This window comes from Lynx rufus, unplaced genomic scaffold (genome assembly GCF_022079265.1).
Source record: "Lynx rufus isolate CCGP_SWC_20201006 ecotype Redwood Valley unplaced genomic scaffold, mLynRuf1.p SCAF_10, whole genome shotgun sequence".
NCBI classification, from domain to species: Eukaryota; Metazoa; Chordata; class Mammalia; order Carnivora; family Felidae; genus Lynx; species Lynx rufus.
This window is the reverse complement of record NW_025814824.1, coordinates 86,797,219-86,810,786: the sequence shown is the minus strand read 5'-3', so window position 1 is coordinate 86,810,786 and position 13,568 is coordinate 86,797,219. Positions and strand designations below refer to the sequence as shown.

General features: G+C 51.1%; 1 protein-coding gene across 1 annotated transcript; it reads right to left on the bottom strand.

Moving 5' to 3' along the window:
- Positions 1-366: 366 nt before the first annotated feature.
- LOC124526931 (neutrophil gelatinase-associated lipocalin-like) lies at positions 367-3,886 on the bottom strand. Its single transcript, XM_047100140.1, has 6 exons — positions 3,749-3,886; positions 3,093-3,229; positions 1,627-1,706; positions 1,364-1,483; positions 1,044-1,145; positions 367-386 (listed from the first exon to the last, which is right to left on the bottom strand). The coding sequence occupies exons 1-6, from the start codon at positions 3,884-3,886 to the stop codon at positions 367-369; spliced, it is 597 nt and encodes a 198-aa protein (XP_046956096.1).
- Positions 3,887-13,568: the final 9,682 nt, after the last annotated feature.

Genomic DNA, 13,568 nt, shown 5'->3' with positions numbered 1-13,568 from the left:
CTCAGAGAGCCCAGAGGTCAAGGAGCACAGACTGAGGACCAGGGGACATGTGTTTATTCAGCAAGAAGGGAGGGGGTTCATGAGCAGGTCAGCCTGGGGAGCAGCTGGTGGGCTGTGCATTGAGAAGGGTCTCCTGGCTCTCTCAGTGGTGTCCAGGTTGGTGGTGACAGCTGGGCGCTGCCCTGGGCAGAGGCCAACGTGAAGAGGATGTGGTGGAGAGAGCCAGAGGGCACCAGAGAGGGAGTCAGGGCAATAAAGAGGACAGCAGTGCTGGGAAGGTTGGACAAAGGCAGACCTGGGACCCCCTCCCAGCTGCACCCTGGCTCCCATCAGCCCCCATTCCAACCATACTTACCACACACTTGCTCACTCATCCATGCACTCATCTGTGTGGGACAGAGTGGTCAGCATGGGCAGGGGTGTGTGTGGGATCCCTGACCTCCAGGACCCTTGCACTGCCCCTGGGCTACCCTGGGCCTCAGCCTAGTCCAGCCACAGAAGCTCTGGGGGTTCCCTTTGTGGATGGTACAGCAGAAGGCTGGATGATGGAGCAGGGACTGGGGGAGAGGCCTGAGGACAAGCAGACCTGGGTGACACCCGTTCTTCAAAGGAGGAAGGTGAGGCCCAGCCAAGTTCCTGCTTGGGCACCAAGCCTTCTGCCTGTTTACCTGCTGAGTCCTGACAGACCCTCAGGCTTTGGGAGGCACCTGCCCAGGCCAGGCTGCCTGAAGACAAGGGCACCTCCTAGGTCAGTGGTGAGCCAGTCCCAAGGCAAAAGGGGAGGTGGCCAGGCAAGGAGACTGAGGAAGCTTCGCCCCTTGCCTGCAATTCTCGTGTGGGCAGGCCCAAGCTAGGGTGAGGGAGGAGCACTAAGGGCCCAGAACCCTGATTGTGGCAGCGTCTTCCTGAAACCAAAGTGGATCCTGAGACTCCAGTGACCATGGCAGGGGTCTGCATCCCTCCTCTCCCCCCTTCCATAGTGAGGCAACATCAGGCCTGGACAGTTCCCATACGGCCCTCTCCTCTCTCCACCTGGTGATTACCGATGGGGATAGCGAAGATTATGTGGTGATCTGTGAGGCCCAAGGATTTGGCGAAGGTGATGAAGTTTTCCTTCAGCTCAGGGGTCAGCATCTTGGTCCTCCCTGTGGCCAGGATGGCTGGTGAGTGGCTGGTGAAAGCTCCATAAATATTGTGGAACCCATGAACGATGCCTCAGACCCTTTCCTCCTGAGGGGTTCTGTGGAAAGACCCCTCTCCTGCCTCCCAGATCTGGGGTGAAGGGCACATTGGGGGCTGGGTGTCACGGGCCTCTTCTCTCCAACATGACCAAGATTCTGGTTCCAGGAGGGGCAAGACTCACCATAAAGGGTGATCTTGAAGTACTCCTGGTGTTTGTAAATTTTCTTGAAGAACACCATGGCAAACTGGACGTAGTCTGTGGCTGCCACTCGTAAAATGTACCTCTGGATTCCAGTGTATCCTGTATGGTGGATGGTGAGATCTCAGTCTGCCCTAACTGGGCAAAGGGAGCTATTGATTCTTCTCCCGTCTCCACAGGATTGCTTCTGTGTGGGGTGACAGGGAGGTTCATGCCCCTGAGTACCCACCCCATTCAGGACTCACGCTCAATGTTGCCCAGGGTGAATTGGCCTCGCCACAAAGTTGGGATGAAAGTTCTGAGCCAGTGGTCACAGGTCTGGTTCCTGTGGAAGCAAAATATAGGTGGGTGAGAGGGTGATAGCCCACCCTCCCATAGCAGTAGGCTTGCACCCCACCCCAGAGATGTGCCTGGCTGTTCCCCACTGACCCATCCCTGCCTGTCCTTGACTACTGTGCTCTTACCCACCTGACCTGCTCAGACTCTCCCTCCACACCTCCTGTCCTTCCTTCTTCGGAGCTGTTTCCCCTTGGTAGCCTTCCCACCATACTGTCCCTGCCAACCAAGGCATTTGTCCCCTATTCTTCTTCTTCTTCTTTTTTTTTTTTAGATTTTCATTAGTTTTTGAGAGAGAGTGTTCGTGCATGAGCAGGGAAGGGCAGAGAGAGGGGGAAACAGAATCCAGAGCAGGTTCCAGGCTCTGAGCTGTCAGCACAGAGTCCAACGTGGGACTCAGACCCACAAACCATGATCATGACCTGAGACAATGTCATACTCTTAAACAACTGAGCCACCTAGGCTCCCCTGTCCCCTATTCTTATCTTGTGGGCTCCTGCTTTAAACTCTCCTGGGGGAATCACCATTGAGACTCCAGTCTGCTGGATGCCAACACTCTCTTAGTTGTTGGACCAAACCTGACCTCTCACCTGCATCCCATCTCCCCTGGCACCTCAGAGCCGATCTCTCCACACCTGCCCTTCTTCTGCTTCTTCCATGACAGATGCTCTAGCCCCATCCCCAAGTGCCAGAGCCAGAAACCCAGGGGTGCTGCATAATCCTTGACTCCCCTCTCTAGGTCCTAATCTGCCCCTGCTCTGGTCATCTTCCACCTATGACTGATCAGCCTCCTGGGCTACACACCATCATTCCTCTTCCTGCTGCAGCCACACCCGCTCCTCACCAGTACCTGAGACCCCTGCCACTGTGGTCACCCCCCTCTCCAGACCACTCATCAGCTCCTGCTCAGGGCAGCCATGCAATGGCTTGCTGTTTCTTGAAGTGGCTCTCTCTGACTCAGTCCAGCAGTCCTGCCACGAAGGTCCCAGGCCTCCTTCTGACACAGGTTGGTTCCTCAAGGCCCATCCCACAGACCACCTCCTTGGAAGCTCTTGACAAAGCCCTAGGTAGGATTCTAGGCTGGATCCAGTGACCCTCTTCCCATTCTAGGACACCTATTCTTTCTTTGTCTTGTTTCCTGATGACAGTCTGTGTCCATCCGCAGAACTGTCATGTGTCTGTGCTGAAGTGACCACGAAATGTTGATCTAGTGAATGAGAGAAGATATAAATACAGGGATCCAGTACCCAGCGGTAGGATGAATGATCATCTTTCAGCTTTGGTTGCTGCTCGGCTATGTCATCAGTCTGCCTCTTGGACTCCCACAGCAGCCCTATAGGCCCCCCATGTTCCTGTAGGAAGTGGTGGTACTCACCAGGCCAGGGTAGAGGTGGCATTGTAGCTGTTGTCTTCATTTAGCTCGTAAGTGGTGGAGTAAATCTTAAACTGGCTGTGTTTTTCTTTATTAAATTCACTCCCTGCCAGTCCTAAGACATACCATTTTCCCTGGAACTACAATGGGGGCTGATGATAGACAGAGCCAGGAGCAGCCCCAGGGGGCCCTCCTGCTCCATCCCTGCAGGCATCTCTAGGCAGCCTGGGCCTCAACCAGAAGCCCCTCTAACTGGGCTGCTGGGACCCAGACTGGCCACACAGGCTGGGCTGAAGAAGCTAGCTGGAGCTGGAGCCATCTGGCCAGGGGGGAGCCCTTAGTGTGTCAGGGACAGGGTGACACTTGGCAAGTGGCCAGCTGGCATCCCTGAGCCTCAGTTTCTTCATCATGTAGAGGGTCTGAAGATGATCCCATCTTGCATGGGCTGCGGGGATTATGGAAGAGAGTGTGGACCAACATAGTTGTGCTCAGCTGACCATCTTGTCAGCAAGGTTGGGTGGGGATGGGGTCATGGGGTGTGCCTTCCATCAGGGGACCCGAGGGTAGACTGAGCTAAAGCCTGAGCCCATCCTGCCTCTCCTCCCCTCTGTTCACACTCTTCTCAGGGCCTGCCTGCAGCTGCCCCTTGGGCCCCTTACCTGCTCATCCTGGAAGTCAGGCTGCAGAGGGACCCTGCGCAGAGGCGGGGCTGGGATCAGGTGTGGGGTGGAATCTTGGGCCTGGGTCTGCAAGGCCCCCAGCAGGACAAGGCCCAGCCACAGGATACCTAAGGCCATGACTTCAGGGCCAAGGAAGCTGGCACCACTCTGGATATCAGCTGAAAGAAGAGGTGAGTGAGGAGGCTTCTGGGGGGATGCTATTTATGGTCTCTGTGGCCAATGGCTCACCCCAGGGTGGAATGACTTATGCTTTGCCAAATCCAGGAAGGGTGAGGCAATTGTCAGCAACTCATGCTGAAGATCATGGCAAGCTTTCTGCCCTTCCCCTCAGGTCAGGATTATGCAAGATGAGGGGCAGGAAGGTCCAGGAGGCTGGAAGATGCATTCCCCATATCTCCACATCTCTGGCAAGGACACTGACTCCCTCCACACTCTCTTCTCCCTGTTTAGTACTGTGTGAGGACAAGGGTCTCTGATCTGGACCGGCTGTCATCTCTGACCTCCAGAAGCCTCTCAGTTGGGGCCAAGTGCAGGGTGGGGTAACGGGTGGTACCCCTTTTCTGTATCTGATGAAAGGGAGAATGCCTCATATCAACAGAGCCCATGCTGATTTGTGGTTCTCCAAAGGGACAAGGAAAGGAGGGGCGGTGAAAGAGGAGGTTCCCGGCAGGGAAGGACAGAGTGTACCCTGTGCTGCTCTTGGAGCCCAGACACTGTCCCCCGCAGGGACCCAACAAGGCCCTGGCACAGGGTGAGACACCCTTCCCCTCCCCCATCTCCAAAGGTGGACTGGAGAGTGTTCCTGATGAGGGAGCACAAGGCAGTCTGAGGGCAGAGCACATGCTAACATGCTCCCTGAGCCCCAGGTGGGATCTGTGTGATATTCCTCAGGCACCCCTGGCTGCCCAAGAACAAAGGAAAGGAAAGAAAACAAATGGTTAACTGATGGAGATCACAATCTGGCAGGATGTGAGTCTCCATCAGTGTACCTATGTCCTAGTAAATTAGGAGAAAAAGGGAATCTTATCAAAAGCCTAATCTCCAGAAACCTATAGTTTCCAGGAGCCCTATTGTCACTCCCCCCCCAGTGATATGGGCAAAAAAGGCAAGAAGGAAATGGCACATGGCATTAAATTTCATTATTACCTATTGACAATTCTTTAAGAAAATATGGAGTATCCCATTTCTCCAGGAACTCCCTACTGTCTTAATGTTAATGCTTTGCTAGAGGTGAAAACAACTTTAGCCTGACAACAGTTACGCCTCTAGTAATGTGCGAGTCTTCTTGAACATATGAAAATCCCTCTAGAAACTTCCTCTTAACTTTATCTCCCCCAACCCCATGGTATATTGTTACAGAACCAGGCTGGAACGCTGGTTGAAAAACCAAGTGGCACTCCAAGATCTTGTTGGATCAAAGATTTATTTAACAACTGCGGTCTTGGAGGAGACTGTTTCTCCAAAGATCTGAGCCCTGAATGCCAGTGGGGAGGGCAATTTATAGTTATCAGCCTCCATATTTGTGTGTGTGTGTGGGGGGGGTGTTTTGCACACAGTAAACGAAAGAAGAAGAACCGGGAGGAGGGGTCTCTAAGCTAGAGACCAGAGTTTGTTTTCGCTCCATTGGCCATCTTTGGCATACTTTATTCACTTCTCCAACATTCCCCCCTTGATGCCTTTAAAAAAAAACTTAGTAGGCATCATCTTTCAGTTTTACAGGTTGGTACTCTTAGAAGGCTAAGATATGTGCAGTAGTTTGGTGAGCAACAGTATTTTCAATAAAATGTACCACAGCATTCAGTATACAGGGGCTGATGGATACAAATAAAATTATGGAGAGGAGGGGCCCCGCCAGGGCAGGAAGCCAGGATGCCCAATCCGTGAGATCCCATCCTTTCCATTGATTGATACTTTTCTGTTGTCTATGTTGAATTCTTTCCTTGAGTTCCTGAACCTTAGTTGTAACTATTCCTGACTGGTTTCTAAAATAGCAACATTCTTCCCCCAGAAAGATGCAAGTCCCTCCTTTTTCTAAAGTGAGGAGGTCAAGGGCTTGCCTATTTTGGAGGGTCACTGCCACCAGAGAGTTTATTTGGCTTTGTAAGGTTACCAGAGAATCTGCCACCCGTTCCATGTCCTAAGATGAACCTGTGCCCCCTATTCTGGTTCCTATTCCTGTCACAATTCCTGCGCCTATCAGAATGGGTAGCAGGATTGCCCGTTTAGCCCGGAACTTGGGGCTAAAGGCTGTTAGGAGCTGATCTTCAGTGTACACGGGTATCTCTGGGGTTAGGCAGAGGAAATAACATCTGGGTCCAGTTGGCCTCTAAGCATCGGTAGGCTGAATTAGAGGTCAAAGGGATAGGAGTGGCTAAGTAAGCCCTCCGGCTGAGCGGCAAGCACATCCAGCAGGTTTGGGTGTGATTATCTATTTTATGGAGGAGTTGTAGAGTAGTGTTGGCCCAATGCTGGAGTGGGGAATTGGTAAGCATCTGATTGAGGGCTGAAAGGTCAAACCTTGGTAGGCTGTCAGGGGAATGGTCACCTTTATGGCTTATATTACCCTATCCTGGGTATCCTTTATAACTTTTTGAAGGGCCCTGTCTGGCATCCCTCCCCCATCCGAGATCCCTCATTGAGGAAGGTAAGTGTAGCAAGCTCGCTTCCCTCTCTGGAGGCCCTTGTTGTGACATGGGTCCCTGACATTTTGGGTTATCTCTACGGTGCAATACTTAGTCCTTGGGGCACCAGGTGACTGACAGAGAGTGGGTGTTTTTCCCTTGTAGCAATCTTTGTGGAGGGAGGTGAAGGTGCTGAATGCCCTTGACCCCCTTGTTGTTATATAACAATCCTGGGGGCAAAGTGGGTAAGCGGCAATTGTGAGGGTGAGAGAGGTTATCATAATATACAGGCAATACTTAATAATCCTCCCATCCAGAGGAGGTATGTGAGACCTGGCATGGATCTTTTTTAAAAATTTTTTTAATGTTTATTTATTTTTGAGAGAGAGCATGAGCAGGGGAGGGGCAGAGAGAGACAGAGACACAGAATCCAAAGCAGACTCCAGGCTCTGAGCTGTCAGCACAGAGCCTGTTGTGGAGCTCGAACTCACGAACTGTGAGATCATGACCTGAGCTGAAGTCAGCTACTTAACCAACGGAACCATCCAGGCGCCCCTGGCATGCATCTTTTGTCCCATGTCCAGCTTGTGAGTGCAGTCTCTATCAGCCCAACAGTAAGAAGTAAGATCAGGGCTATGACACCAGTAAGGGGCAAGGGCTCACAGAGTTGCATCCAAACCCCCCAGCTAGGTTCACATGTTGATTCCTCAAGCTTCTGCCGTGCGCAGGCCAGCCATCTTCTGGGTGTGGCTGGAGCAGGGCTGGAGGTCTCAGGGGCCAATTTCCCTTTTGAGGGTCAGTTTAAGTGGGTTGACTGGATCTGGATCACTTCACCAGGTTGTGGGTTCTTCTGAGTTGGCCTTCTTAACTCTGGAGTGATGGACCCATGGGGCGATACCTGAAACTTTAAGGGCTGTAGGAGTTGTTAGAATGACAGTATGAGCCCAGCCCACCGTGGTCTAAGAGGTTCCCTCTTCCAATCTGTGCACACAGAGTCTCCTGGTTGAAAGAGGTGAACGGGGGTCCCTAAGGAAATTGGGGCCCTTTCTATGGTGTATCTCTGTAACTTATTTAGGACTGTCCCCAAGGTCTGGAGCTATTCTTTTATTCCTTTGTCTCCAATCTGGTGTAGGTATCCTGGGAGTTTTCCTAAACATGGGGAGGGGGTCGCTCATAAAATAACTCAAAAGAAGAGAATCTTAGTGCCCCAGGTGTGCATCAGGCACATAGGAGGGCCAGCGGCAGTAAATCTGGCCATGGGAGATTAGTCTCTTGGTGGAACTTAGCCAGGGTTTCCTTGAGGGTGCGATTCATCCGCTCTACTTTCCCTGAGCTCTGGGGTCGGTAAGCAGTGTACAGTTTCCAGGTAATGTTGAGGGACTTTGTTAGGGTTTGTATAATGTCTGACACAAATGCAGGCCTGTTATCACTGTGTATGGTTAAGGGTAGACCAAATCGAGGCACAATCTCCCATAGAAGAGCTTTGGCCACCTCGCGGCTTCATTCCATTCTGGTCAGGAATGCGTCGACCCATCCTGAATATGTGCAGATTATTACAAGGAGGTACCTGAACCCTTTATTTGGTTGTATGTCAGTAAAGTCCACCTCTAAGTCTTTGAAAGGGGTGACCCCCATCCTTTGCGTGCCAGGCAGGGGCCATGGGGCAGACCAAGCATTGTTTTTGGCACACGTTACACATTATTCACTGACGCCTGGCATAATACCAGAGGCTGGCTGATATAGTAGTTCTTTTTGAGGAGGGCCTCTAGTGCAGTTTTCCCTAGGTGTGTGAGTTGGTGATATTCCTTGACTAGGTGTTTTCCCACAGATGACAGGACAAAGATGTGTCCATTTGGCATGACCCACCATCCCTCTTTGCTTAGTGTGCCCCCTTCTGTCGAGGCCCAACTTCTTTCATTGTTTGTGTACAGGGGTGGGAGGCTTCCCTGTGGGGCGCAAGAGTCATAGTGTAGGTAGAAGCTTCGCCTGGGTCACCACAGGTGGCCGCTTGGGCTGTTTTGTCAGCCAGGCGATTTCCTTGGTTATGGGGTTGTCTCCTTTTTGACGTCCCTTACAGTGTAGGATAGCTACCTTGTCTGGCAGCAATACAGCCTCAAGAAGCTTTAGTATTTCTTCCTTGTTTTTGATAGTTTTCTTTGCAGCAGTAAGGAGGCCTCTTTCTTTATAGATGGCCCCGTGTACATGCACAGTAGTGAAGGCATACCGGGAATCAGTGTAGATGTTAACTCGTTTACCTTTGCTAAGGATGAGGGCTCGGGTTAAGGCATACAGTTCAGCTCGTTGTGCTGACCATCCTTCCAGCAAGGCCTTGGCTTCCAGAACTTCGGTGGTTGTGGTTACCACATATCCTGCTCTTCGGTTGCTCTCTTGTAAATGCTGTTCCCATGGCTGAACAGGGTGATTTCTGGGCCTGTCATAGCTTGGTCTTGGAGGTCCAGGCGGCTGGTGTAGACTTCATCCACTACTTCGAAACAGTCATGGTCAGGTTCTCCCTCCTCCGTGGGAAGGAAGGTGGCCAGGTTTAGTGTTCTTACTGTTTTGAGAGTGACACTTGGGTTTTCATAGAGAAGGCCTTGGTATTGTGTCAGCCGAGAATTGGAGAGGAAACGGTATCCTTGGGTGCTCATGAGGGACATGACCATGTGTGGGACCTTAACATTAAGTGTTTGTCCCAGTGTGAGTTTGTCTGCCTCCTTGATGAGCAGGACTGTGGCTGCCAGAGCTCTGAGGCACTGTGGCCATCCTGCAGCCACAGGATCAAGTTTTTTTGACAGGTAGGCCACTGGCCATTGCAAAGGCCCCATGCTCTAAGTGAGCACTCCAAGGGCTATTTTGTCCTTTTCACGTACGAAGCCGTTAAAGGGCCTTTCTATGTCAGGCAAACCCAGGGCTGGGGCTTGTCCCAGAGCCAACTTTATTTCTGTGAAAGCAGCCCTTCCCTCCTCAGTCCATGCGAGGGGCTCCCGGTCTGTTCCTCCCAACAGGTCATAGAGGGGCCTCGCTCTGGCTGAGAATCTGGGAATCCAAATGCAACAGAACCCTGCGGCCCCTAAAAATTCACTCAAGCCTCATTTTGTTTGGGGCTGTGGCAGTGTGGTGATAACTTTCTTCCTTTCCGGTCCTAGTTCTCTTTTTCCTTTTGTGAGGAGGAAGCCTAAGTATCAGACCTGCTGCTGACAAATCTGTGCCTTTTTCCAACGCCCAGTACCCCAAGTAGGATAGGAGCTGCAGGAGAGCCTTAGTACCTTTCATAGTCTTCTTGGGTATCACTGGCAAGGAGGAGGTAGTCTACATATTGGAGGAGGACACACCCTGTGGTTTTCCTCGGAAAGTTGGTGAGGTCTGCAGTTAGTGCTTCCCCAAAAAGAGTGGGCAAGTTCTTGAAACCTTGGGGAAGTCGTGTCCAGGTCAGCTGCATCTGGTGCCCTGTAACGGGCTCAGTTCATTCAAAGACAAACAATGGTTGATTTTGAGGAGCCAGGTGGAGGCAGAAGAAAGCATCCTTTAGGTTGAGGCATGTAAACCATCTGGCTGACTCCGGAATTTGGCTGAGGAGAGTATATGGGTTTGGAACCACTGGGTGTAAGGAAACAGTCACTTTGTTAATGGCCCTCAAATCCTGTACTGGTCGGTATCCTCCTCCTGGCTTCTTGACTGGCAAGAGCAGGGTATTCCAAGCCGACTGGCACTCAACTAGAATACCTGCTTCTCTGAGCTTGGTCAGGTGCTCTTATATACTCATTCTAGCCTCGAGTGGAAGGGGGTAGTGTCTTTGTCTCTGAGGTTGGGCTCTGGGGATCATGTCAACAATGATGGGGGCCTGACTCTAAGCTAGTCCAGGTGGGTTATCTTCAGCCCATATGGAGGGGAATGTAAGCCTGAATTCTGAGGGGCTACAGGGTAGGGCCTGGGTGCAGAATAGTCTCCATTCTTCTTCCCTTGGCAGGGTAATCACCAAGACCCGGGTTTCCTTCTGCCTTGGGTTTAATTGGAGGCTAGTGTGTCCAGTGGGTTCAAAAGTTATCTGGCCCCAAGTTTGGAGAGCAGATCCCAGCCCAGGAGAGGAATTGGGCAGTCAGGTAAGTAGAGGAACTCATGCCAGACCTTGTGACCCCCAAGTTCACATTGTTGAGCTTGACAGAAGGGCTGCTGGATCTCCCGTGTCCCAGTAGCCCCAAGTATGGTTGCTGTCTTTTGGCTTAAGGGCGCCACCGGGGAAGTAACAATGGAGTATTCAGCCCCAGTGTCAACCATGAAAGTTATTGTTCGCCCCCCTACCTTCATTTCGACCGTGGGCTCATGGGAGCCAAGCAAGAAAGAGCCCGGTCCCCCTTAGTCCGATTCTACCCTGGCCAGACCAACGAGGTTCTGGCCTCAAGGTTCTTCCTAATATCAGCTGGGTTTTGAGGGTCCCTTCCAATTCAGACATTCATTCTTCCAGTGTCCCTTCTCTTTGCAGTATGCACATTGGTCCTTTGCTAAGGGGGCTCTGGCCTTTCCCCCTTTTGGTGGTTGGTGTCTTCCCATCTTTGCAGCATCTATTTCTTTTAGTGCTGTTGTAAGAAGGGTGGCCTTCTTTTTTAGTCTTCTCTCCACTTCTCTTTCAGCTGTGACTTCTCTGTCATGAAAACATTATTGGCGACCTCTATCAGCTCAGTGATATTCATCCCAGCAAAGCACTCCAACGTCTGGAGTTTTCTTCTGATATCTGGGGCAGCCTGTGCCACAAAAGAGGTATTTACCATCTGTTGACTTTCTGGTGCCTCGGGGTCAAACAGGGTGTATACATGATATATTTTACATAATCTTTCTAGTAGTCTCTGGGAGACTCCCCAGGATGCTGTGTGACTGACGCTATTTTAGTCATGTTCATGGGCTTTTTGGCTCCAGCTCGGACTCCCCGAAGGAGGGCTTCCTGGTATCGTTGGATGTGGACCTGTCCTTCTTCTGTGGTGAAATCCCATGTTGGGCATTCTTCAGCTGCGGCAGCTTGAGCCCAGACATCAGGGTCATTGACCCCGGAGGTGTGTGATCTTCTAGGTACTGTCGTGTTTCTCTCATTCTTCTTCTTTTTTCTGTAGTAAACAGAGTACGGAGTAACCATTGACAATCTTCTCAAGTTGGTCAGTGGGTCTGGAAGAGGGACTCCATCAAGTCGACTATTACTTGTGGCTTTCAGAGTATGATGGATTGTTGTGTTTCCAATCGAGGAGGTCAGTTGTAGAGAAAGGTTAATAATACATCATGGAACGACTGGGCTGGACTGTTCTGTTCACATTCTCTTTCGGGCTCTCTTGTCTCCCTTACAGGCATTTTGAGAGTGTTAGGTCTGGGTCTGGGGCGGAGTCTGGCTGCTGGCCCCTGTGGGGGAGGGTTCTCTGAGTCTGAGAGGGGCAGGGAGATGGGCGGCTGGGCAGAGCGGCAGTGACTGCTGCCACTGCAGAGAGACAGACTGGGGAGGAGTTTCAAGCTCAGGGTAAAGGGGGAGGGAGCTTGAAGAGTTATAAGGAGGTGGAAAGACAATATCTTCCTCCATGTCTCCTTTAAATATTAGAGGAGCGGTGGGTCGCTTCTTTGGCTCCCTGGGTGAGCCTCCAGATAAAGTGGCTAAAACCTTTGCCTGGCTCTGTTTGCTAATGATGAATCGCACCCAAGTTGAGGGATTTTGGGCAATTTCAAGCCAGGAGTTGATGTATGGAAGTTGATCAGGGTGGCCTACGTTCCCAGTGACTATTAGCTAAACCCACTGCACTATTTGAGCATCTAATGTCCCTTATGGGGGTCATCCTACACTAAATATGGGCCATTCTAGTTCACAAAAGGTCCTTAACTTCCTGGGTGTCATTTTCACCCCATAATTGACTGAAAATCCCTTTTTAAAATTTTTGAGCATGACCTCTAAAATCATAGGCTTACGCTGTTTGATCCCTTATTAATTTCTTTCTTGTATTTGGTGTCACAAAGACAAAGGGAGGGTATCCCCTCGGATGAGAGGACCAATCAGATACCCCTCTGGTCGTGTTCCTGAGGGAAACTTTAGGTGAGGTTTGGCCGTAGCAGTCTCAGCTTTGTGACTTGTGATAGGAATCTGATCCAATACCGCCCTAGACCTTATATTCTCACCACAACACAGGAGAGCCCATTCAGACTCTGTAGACTTTTGGGGACCTTAAGGGCGCCCATCCGTGGAGCCACAAACTCGAACTCGACTGGCAAGTCTGGCTGAGCCACACATTCTCTCTCTCTCTCTCTCACTCTCTCTCTCTCACACACACACACACACATACATACACACACACACATACACACACACATACACACACACACACACACACCAGAGTCCATTACATTCCCTCCCACAAAATTTTCTACCTGTGAGACCTATTAAGGCCTCCAGGGATTGATGAGGTCCCCCTTCCACCCTTTTGGGTGGGCCTGACTTCTTTGGGGCCCCAGCCTTACTGGTTCCAACATTGGGTCCAGGTCCTCACCTACCAGGTCTCTGAGTCTGGTGGGAAGAGTGGAGAGGGGACCAGCCTGAGGCAACTGAGCAGGAGACTGCCAAAATTCAAGTAGTGTGCTCACTCTTCCTTGCAATCCCTCATTCTGTCACCGCCTCGCTGTTCTCCCAAACCGGTGGCAACAATGGGCCAGTGCGGTTGGGTTTCCCGGTCAGGGAATCAAGTATGTTATGGAAGCAGGCTGGAACGCTGGCGGAAAAACCAAGCGGCACTTGGAGATCTTGGTGGATTGGAGATTTATTTAACACTGGTGGGCTCAGAGGAGACTGTTTCTCCAAAGATCTGAGCCCTGAATGCGAGTCAGGAGGGTAATTTATAGTCGTCAGCTTCCATATCTGTAGGGGTTTTCGCGCGTGCAGCAAAGGAAGAAGAACCCGGAGGAGCCGTCTCTAAGATAAAGACCAGAGTCTGTTTTAGCCCCATCAGCTATCTTTGGCGTACTTTATTCACTTCTCCAACAATATAACCAGTCACTCTTCACAACCCCCAGTGTAGCTCTCTTTCTGCCCAAAATTTCTGTCCCTGTGCTTTAACAAAATCACCTTTTGTGCACCAAAGATGTCTCAAGAATTCATTCTTGGTTGTGAGCTTTGAACCCCCACCATTCCAAAGCCCATCATTTCCACCTTGAGTCAG

Excerpts from the sequence above, each read along its gene's own strand:
- LOC124526931 (XM_047100140.1), bottom strand. The coding sequence starts at position 3,886 with ATGGCCTTAGGTATCCTGTGGCTGGGCCTTGTCCTGCTGGGGGCCTTG. Across the intron at positions 3,230-3,748 it reads CTGACTTCCAGGATGAGCAG|TTCCAGGGAAAATGGTATGT; the intron begins GTAAGGGGCCCA and ends CCCCCATTGTAG. Across the intron at positions 1,484-1,626 it reads CACCCTGGGCAACATTGAGC|GATACACTGGAATCCAGAGG; the intron begins GTGAGTCCTGAA and ends TCCACCATACAG.